Here is a 9,409-nt window from a genome sequence, read left to right on the forward strand (position 1 = left end):
GCGCCCTCTTCTGGAGTGTCTGAAGACAGCTACAGTGTACTTACATATAATAAATAAATAAATAAATAAATAAATAAATAAATAAATCTTAAAAAAAAAAATCCAAATGAAGTCTAGGCATGTGGTACACTCTTGGAACTTTAACACTCAGAAAGGCTGAGGCAGGAGAATCAGGAATTCAAAGCCCACCTAGAAAATTTAGTAATCCCCTATCTCAAAATCAAGAGTAAAAGACTGGCAAAAGGGTGTCCAGGAATGCAGCTGAGGTGGAGAGTGCTTGCCTAACATGCACAGGCAACCTCATAAACCAGGCATGGGGACACAGGTCTGTACCCAGCACCTGGGAGATGGCACTTGAAGGGTTAGGAGTTCAAGGCCATTCTCAGTTCCATAGAGAGTTCAAAGCCAGTCTTGGCTACATTAGATCCTATCTCAAAAAAAAAAAAAAAAAAAAACAATAACAAAGCCCAGATAAACAGACAAGCAGACAGATGGATTAAATGGATGGAACTTGGTGGTAAAGGTCTTGTTTTGCTTGCCTCTTATACATGAGGTCTTGAGTTTAATCTTCAGTACCTTTCATAGTAATAGTAATAATGTCAATAAATTAATAAAACCTATAAAATGTGTGGTGGCACATCCTATAATCTCAGCACTCAGGAAGCAGAAGCAAGAACATTGCTGAAAGTTTGAGACCAACCTGAATTACATAGTGAATTCTAGGCCAACCAGGGCTACACAGCAAGACTCTCTCAAAACACCAAGAATAAAATAAAAGAGGCATGGAAAGCCCCCAGAAGTGATCTTATTTTAAATAAAAGCTTTACCTGATGGGATTAACAGCATATTTAATTCTGCAGAAAAATGGTTTGAGAAGCAGCCCAGGGTGTGGCCATGGAGAAGAAGGTAGAACAGATCCTTGGCCTGCCCACATCCATCATCTAACACTCGTGGATCAGAATCTCAGAGGGCAGAGGAAGAGCCAGGGCACGTGATACCTGCCTGTAATGCAAACTACTCTGAAGTCTTGGTTTCAAGGCAATTTTAGGCCATAAAGCAAGATCCTGTCTCAAAACTAAATACATCATTAAAAAGGCTAGGATTTGGGGGCCACTGAGGTAGCTGAGTGGCTGGAAGTGTTCCCTGCACAAACTTGACAACCTGAGTTTGAGCCCTGGGATCTACACAAAAATAAAAGGAGAAAGCCAACCTCACCAAACTGTCTCCTCTCCACACTGTGGCAGGAACTCCCACATATATATCATGTATATACACACATACACAATTTTTTTTAAAGGTATTTAACCTCAGGCCCACCCTAAGAAGTCACATTCATTTGGTTTTACTCATCCACTTTCTTTTTTCTTTTTTTTTTTTTTAAGATTTATTTATTTATTATATGTAAGTACACTGTAGCTGTCCTCAGATACTCCAGAAGAGAGCATCAGATTTCGTTACGGATGGTTGTGAGCCACCATGTGGTTGCTGGGATTTGAACTCTGGACCTTCGGAAGAGCGGTCGGCGCTCTTAACCACTGAGCCATCTCTCCAGCCCCATACACAATTTTTTTTAAGTTTATGTTTTCTTTTATAAAAGACTCCTGAACCTGAAACCATTACTATCTCATGCATGTATTCAATATATGTTGAACATGATTGATGCTACAGTAAAATGTTGATAATAGAGGAGTGTATCACAGTCCAAATATTTTTTCTTTCAAATCCCCTCATCCCTAGTGCCAAGGTCTTGCACATGCTAAGCACATGCTCTGTCACTGAGCTCCTCCCTCAGCCCCTCACATACGTTTTGAATTCCCAGAAAATAACAGCCCTGAAATGGAAACTTCTGGTTTCTTTGGAAAGTCAGTTGTGTCCAATGGTGTTTTGCTGGGACAGACACACCAAAGAGTGTTTTCCTGAAGTAGGCACAAGTGAGATGTTTTGCTAAGGCAGGCACGTGAAGGGATCTTTTGCTCAAACAGACACAGGCAAAAGGTTGTTTTGCTAAAGCAAACTTGTAAAAGGATGCATGACATTAGGAAGGACCCAACAGACGGTAGATGATGCTAGATGGTATTGGTACGACTTGCCATTCCTTAATGGTCATCCTATGTCATGAGTTCTGGCGGGTTCTTGCAGCTTCCTCGGACCTGAGCCGATTGGCAGAGTGATGTCAACTGAAGCAGACTCACGTGGAGTTTTGCTAACTCAAACATCTTTACTAACTCACATGGTGAGGCAAGACCTATGAGAGGACATGTGATGTTTGGAGGGAGCATAAATAGGACCCAGTGAACAGTGATGGGGGCTTGCATAGCTAGCCTTGCAATGTTGGTCGCATGCCTTCACTGATCTTCACTTCACTGAGAGAAGCACAGCAGAAAACTTCTCCTGGCGTCCCTACTGGTCCTGGTCGCTCCTGCTGACTTGTGCCAATTTGGCTAAGGCCTGGCTATTTCTGCTGGATCATGCAACCGCTGCTGATTCATGTTTGCTACTCTGACAGTACTGAACTGGACTGCTGGTATATATCCTGATAACACAGATTGGATTAGCTCCAAAAAGCTATTTCTAAACACTTCTCCCATATCCTAAAAACTCTTCTTTTCCACTACCTCTTATGGGTGGGGGGCAGAAGAGAGCTTAAAGCATCGAAGAACCCTTATTAAAAGCAGGTTTTAAAGAAATCGAAGACAACACAGCCCCACTGAGATGAATGAGTGTGGTAGGTTTGTGACACTGTTAGAGGTAGCAGCTTTTTGCCAGCCAGTGCTTGATCTGAACCCCGTCCTTAGACCCTGGAGACTAGCAATGGAGAAGAGCCCAGATGCACTAACTGTGTGCTTCACTGACAATACTTGGAGTGTTGTTGTTGTTGCTGTTTGAGACAGGGTCTTACTATATAGAAAATACTGATCTCAAACTCACAAAAATCTCTCTGTCTGTGTCTGCTTCTTGATTGCTGAGATTAAAGGCATGCCCCACTATGTCCAACACAACACTTTTTTGTTTGTTTGTTTGTTTGTTTGTTTTTCGAGACAGGGTTTCTCTGTGTAGCCCTGGCTGTCCTGGAACTCACGTTGCAGACCAGGCTGGCCTCGAACTCAGAAATCCATCTGCCTCGGCCTCCCGAGTGCTGGGATTAAAGGCGTGAGCCACCACCACCCAGCCCAACAATACTTTTTAAAGCGGGCAGTGGTGGCACACACCTTTAATCCCAGCACTAGGGAGGCAGAAGCAGGTGGATTTCTGAGTTCGAGGCCTGCCTGGTCTGCAACGTGAGTTCCAGGACAGCCAGGGCTATACAGAGAAACCCTGTCTTGAAATGACTCCCCCCGCAAAAAGAAACTTTTAAAAAAGTATCATTATTATTATTGTGTGATGGGGAAGTGCCATGGTCAGAGGACGACGTTGTGTAGTTGGTTTTCTCTGTCCACCTTTATATGGGTGCAAAGGATCAAACTCAGGTTCTCAGGCTGTTCGGCAACTACCTTCACCCGCCAACTACCTTCACCTGCTGAGTCATCTTGGTGGTCCCAACAATACTTTCAATTTACTTACCTATTTTGTGCTATATTCCCAATTCTTTGGTGTATTTTTATTTCAAGATAGAGTCTCACTATATCGCCTAAGCTAGTCTTGAACCTGCAATGTTCCTGCCTCAGCCTCCTAAATAGCTGAGTTTATAAGCCTGTGCCACCAGGTCTGACAGCCACATATTTTAAAAAGTTATTGCTTTAAAATGTCACTGCCTCAACAGGACCAGGAAAATCCAGTATCATGGAATTATAGGAAGTTCACTCTTGGTCCACGGTGTCACCTGCTGATTTGTACATTAGTTTTAATGCACACTTAGCAAGCAGAGGCAGAGAGTTCTCAGTAGATATCAGGGGACTGAGTGGTATGTGAGTGGGAAAAGTCAGAAGAGAGTATGGACAAATACTTTCAGGGACCTGATGTGAATGAAGAGGTTAAAAAGGAGGGGTGGGGTAGAAGTAGTGTATGGAGCCTGTTGTTAACAAGAGGTCTCCTTAAATGTACAGCTGATTAAGCCAAATCCTTAGGTAACTTCTAGAGAACAGAAATTCCAGGGGCTGCAGATTGTTTGTATCCCCAGATTTAGTTTCTCACAGACTCCAGGCCAGGCTACACACCCACGGGGACATTGGTCCTCTGAAGAATGAAGGTTGAGTATCATTAAACAAGAGGCACATCCCTGTACCCGTCCCCAATGGTACAGCAGAGGAAAGGTGGTCAGGAGAGGCCATGGAGGGGCCACTGGGAAGATAGAAGAGAAGCTGGATATACTCGGAGTTGCCGTACCTCTGTCTAGATGCCCAGCCACCTGGACCTTCCTGGGCACTTAGTCGCTTCCTGCTGGCACCTTTGAACAGTTGCCATGGAAACAACAGGGCAGGTGTTTTATGCCAGTCATTGCCTGGGAGCAGTCCTCCCACATGCCTGTTTCCCAGTATTATGGGCACATTACAATATGGCTCCCTCCCTCATCCTCGCCTTGTAAAGTGGGTTCTTTGGCTGCTGCCTTCCTCAGTTGCTTGGCAGGACTTGCCCTGAGATGTCTGAAATATGAGACGTTTTGTTCAAGGGCACACGAAACCCTTTGAAACCGAAACTTAGCCAGTGGGGAGGAGCTGGAAGTAGTAAAGTGGGGGTGGCTGGAGGTGCCCTGCAAAACCAGAGTAGACAGGGACCAAGAAAGCTTACTTCTCTAGCTCCCAGTTCTGAAGCATCTCTCTACCCTCTACAAGCAGGCGAAGGATGCTTCAGCTGACCAGCCATGTATGCTAGACAGGCACAGGACATAGTGAGCTGCAACACTGAGCAGGCCCCATAAGTCATCCTTTCTACTCTCATAGCAGGACAGCTGACAGGCCTCACTTGCAAGAATCACAGGCCTGAACACAGGACCCAAAGAAGGAAAGAAGGGGGAGGGAGGAGGAAGGAAGGAAGGAAGGAAGGAAGGAAGGAAGGAAGGAAGGAAGGAAGGAAGGAAGAAGGGAAGGAGGGTAGAAGAAGACAAACACTTGTGTGAACAATGAGAACTCCTGGTCTCGTGGATTAGTCTCTGGGAACCAACTATGGGGCTTATACCCACATGGTAGTAGATTAAATTCCCATTGGCTAGCTGTTCAAGTAAGTACCCAAACTTTCTAACCAGGGGCCAAACTATAGTTCTAGACCATGGTTCCCTAGCTACATGACTTTGAACAAGTCACTTATGTATTCCAATAGCCTTGAATAAACTAAGTAGCTGAGGATGACTGTGAATTTCTGACATACACACACACACCCCAGCTTCTACCTCCTGTAAGAATGTGCTGCCATGAACCACGTAAGCTATGCCAATGTTGGGTATCAGCTGAGGCTTCATCCAAACACTCTACTCACTGAGCTGTATCTGCAACCCTGAGTCTCAACTCTCAGCTATAAGACAACAGCTACCCACTGGAGCTTGGGGGAGGGTTAAATCAAATAATGCATGTCCAGGGTTTGCATCGTGGCTAAGACATTGTAAAGAAGTCAAAACCTTATTCCTGATGGAGCAGTTGTTCCTGGTCTGGGGTCAGAGTTGACAGAGTCTAAGTGAGAAACTATTTACTACTTGCCCTGTGACCAGGGGCAAGATCCATCCTTCCCGGGGCTGAGGTTGAGGAAAGGCAGCCGGAGTCACACAGTGCAAGCTAGGGGAGGTCACTGTGTCAGTGTTCTTTGGCTGTTCTCACCGTCTAACTCTGCACTGCCCATCCTGAGATAGTGGGGCTGGTCCACATCTGTGCTGACAATAGGGCACACGAGACCATCCGCACTTTAGCCATTTCTATGTGACTTGGGATCTAAATTTTGAATTTCATCTCATCTTAATTCATTTAAAACTAAAAGCCATACTTGTACTGATAGGGACAGTATTGGACAATGTGGCTTTACGCATGGACGTACATTGAAGAGACATAAAGCAACAGAGTCTGGTCAAGCATTTACTCTTCAACTGTCATTTAAATCTCAGAAAGTCTTAGCAAAGAGATATATCAGGCATGGACAGCCCCATTATATAGCTCAGAAACTGAGTCTAGGACATTCCCAGAAATGAAATCAGGCCTTTTCCATAGCACAAAGGGGTTACTGAGGTGGTTGAGACTTCTCTTCCATCTGAAGAAGCATTCTCCATTTCATATCAGCCCTCCAGCCCCCCTGGAAGTCTCTAAGGAAGCTCTCAGAACCTCAGGACCCAAGCCCAGATCCATCCACAGTCTCCAGCAGCCCCTTCAAGCTACCCACCTGGAAGAGTTCCTGGACCTGAGCATCTACCCATTGCTCCATCTCCAGCCAGCGCTGCAGATGACCCCGGTCATACTTCACCGTCAGCCGGCTGGGTCTCCGGGACCTGGGCAACTTAGAAATGTCCAAGTGAGTCTTTGACTCTGAGTCTGTGGATGATGCCCTCCTTCTCTTCTCAGAAGCCCAGTGGACCTTCTTGTCTGGGTTGTCTGTGCCAGGGTTGGGAGATGTACAGGAAGCAGGGCTTGAAGACAGCATAGAGAGATCGGACTGTGCAAGGAGCTGGGAGAAACTGCCAGTCTAGGCAAGAGAATAGAGGGAAATGAGGGGACAGAGAATGGAGGGAGAGGCCCACAAGGAAGAAAGGAGGTGGGAAGAGGGCCAAGGCTCTTGGGAGGGGCAGGGGTCAAAGATCAATAGGTCTCTAGTTAGTGCTGGGAATGAACTTCCTAGCCTCTCTCTGCCAGCCAGTGGCATTCAGAGCCTCCATTCTGCAGCTGCTGGAGCCCACAGTAACATAAACCTCAAACAAGCAAATGTCAAGAGGCTAGCAAGCCTTGAGAAGAGGAAGAAGGAGCCTTTGAGTGCTGAAGGGTGTGGGGCTCCCACCTGTCTTCCATGGATAGCTCTAGACATACAGTGACTAGGCTCAATCACCTGAAGTCCCTCAGCATCCTATCTTCTAGGAACTAAATAGTCTATTGCAGGCCTGAGCAGCTGTGGTCGGATAATTCCGGTTCCCGGCAGGGGTAGGATTCCTCCTCATAGTGAGGTGCCACCGAGGGCAATCTCAGACAGTGGATAGAGTTCACAGATGGCTACTTCTGTCCTGTGTCTGGGTGTGTCTGGATATTGGCTTTGCTGCTGTGATTGTTAAAGGCAGATTTATGCAGCCTGGCCTACGAGACCTGTTGTCATTCTTAGAAGCCAAGTTTATGATCATGTGACCCTCCCCTGATTCAGCTTCTTCCTGATAAAAGACACCTTCAGACCTGTATCACATAGGAATCCTGGACTGGTAAACAAGCTTGCCATTTAAAAGTACTTTCATTATTCAGTCCTTTATAAGAAAAAATTTAAATAACTTAATGTCTGAGAAGACTGGGTATTTGTGGTTCATTTTGTCTTGTTTTTCGTTTTAATGAACAGCTCAGAAAAACAGATGGAAGAGAGAAAGAAAGAAAGAAAGAAAGAAAGAAAGAAAGAAAGAAAGAAAGAAATTTTCTCCCTTCTCCAGATGTAACCCCCAACTCCTACCACCATTTTTGGCTTTAGTTCTCTTACGATAATGACTGTCCTTTTATGTGGTACCATCTGGTGTGTGTGTGTCCCGGTACATGCTGAGGAAGCTCTACTACTGATAAATAGCTGATTGTACTTTGGGTCTTGTACATGTTAATTAAAAACATATGGGCTGGAGAGATGACTCAGTGGTTAAGAACACTGACTATTCTTCCAGAGGTCCTGAGTTCAATTTCCACCCAGCAACCACACGGTGACTTACAACCATCTGTAACGGGATCTGATGCCCTCTTCTGGTGTGTCTGAAGACAGGTACAATGTACTCATATACATAAAATAAATAAGTAAATCTTTTTTAAAAACATATTGCCGGGCAGTGGTGGCACACACCTTTAATTCCAAGCACTTGGGAGGCAGAGGCAGGTAGATTTCTGAGTTCGAGGCCAGCCTGGTCTACAGAGTGAGTTCCAGGACAGTGAGGGTTATACAGAGAAACCCTGTCTCGAAAAATATATATATTCTTATGTGTGTAATGCAGGTGAGCCCATGCCATGGTGCATGTGTGGTCAGAGGACAGCGCTCTTCTCCTTCTGTGTGAAAGAAACAGCTTCTCTCTCAAGGCTATTTCTGTGGCACCAGCTAGGTGGACTGTGATCTGGGTGATTCTCCTGCCTCTGTCTTCAAGTCACTGATAAGAGTGATGGATTGCAGATATGTATTAAGTAGCACCTGGGACAGCTTTTACATGGGATCCAAGGATTGCACTCAGATCACCAAGCTTACGGTACGCTAAGAACTTCTATACACTGAGCCATCTTGCCAGTCCTATTCAGGTTGGCTTTAAACTTGCTACATAGCTGAAAATGCTCCTGAACTAGAGGTCAGGTCCCTTTGATTGATGTCACAGGCAGTTGTGAGTTGCTTGTCTTCTTGTTGTTGTTAGTTTTTGTTGCTGCTGTTGTTTCAAGACAAGGTTTCTCTCTCTTGCCTTGGCTGTCCTGGAACTCACTCTGTAGACCAGGCCACCAGCCTTAATCTGCTCTCACTCTTTCTCTCTCTCTCTCACAACAACAAAAAAATCCATATTTACTTTGTTTTGCTGCAATAAACACCAGGACCAAAAGCAACTTGGGGAGGAAAGGGTTTATTTCACATACAGCTACAACAGCTGCATTGTGAAGAGAAGCCAAGTTAGAAACAGAGGCGAGAGCTGACACAGGGGCCTTGGAAGAGTCCTGCTTGCTGGCTTGCTCCTCATGGCTTGCTTAACCTGCTTTCTTATCCCATCTAAGACCCCCAGCCCTGGCACCACCCACAGTGAGCTGGGCCCTAAGCCCCATTGGCTTGCCTAAGCCAATCCTATGGAGGTATTTTCTTAATTGAGGCACCGCTTTCCAAATGACCTCAGTGTTGACAAAAAACAACAAACAAACAAAAAACAAAAACAAACAAACAAAAAAAACCTAGGGCTGGAGAGATGGCTCAGTGGGTAAGAGCACCCGACTGCTCTTCCGAAGGTCCAGAGTTCAAATCCCAGCAACCACATGGTGGCTCATAACCATTCGTAACGAGATCTGACTCCCTTTTCTGGAGTGTCTAGCTACAGTGTACTTACATATAATAATAAATAAATAAATCTTAAACAAAACAAAACAAAACAAAACAAAAAAAACAAAGGAAGAGGTGCTGGGAACTGAACTCTGGCCTTCTGCAAGAATGGAATGTGTTCTCACCACTGAACCATCTCTCCAGTCCCAATCCTTGAACTTCCAATCATCCTGCCTTCACGTCTCAGGGTTAGGCCCACAGTGGTTTATGCAGTCTGGATCATCTTGCACATTAGACAAACATTCTACCAACATAGCTACAT

General features: G+C 45.2%; 1 protein-coding gene across 2 annotated transcripts in view; it reads right to left on the reverse strand.

Annotated features, from left to right (window-relative positions):
• Positions 1-6,587, reverse strand: part of Ppp1r14d (protein phosphatase 1 regulatory inhibitor subunit 14D) — a 12,875-nt gene extending 6,288 nt beyond the window's left edge. Inside the window, exons 1-2 of one of the 2 annotated variants that reach the window (XM_021156815.2) lie at positions 6,298-6,587; positions 4,516-4,580 (exon numbers count right to left, since the gene is read on the reverse strand). In XM_021156815.2, coding sequence (XP_021012474.1) covers positions 4,516-4,580; positions 6,298-6,555 — 323 coding nt within the window. In that variant the 5' untranslated portion in view covers positions 6,556-6,587. The remainder of the gene's footprint in view (positions 1-4,515; positions 4,581-6,297) is intronic. The other variant, XM_021156817.2, reaches the window with a different exon arrangement.
• Positions 6,588-9,409: the final 2,822 nt, after the last annotated feature.

The sequence above is a fragment of the Mus caroli genome, chromosome 2 (genome assembly GCF_900094665.2).
Source record: "Mus caroli chromosome 2, CAROLI_EIJ_v1.1, whole genome shotgun sequence".
Taxonomy (NCBI): domain Eukaryota; kingdom Metazoa; phylum Chordata; class Mammalia; order Rodentia; family Muridae; genus Mus; species Mus caroli.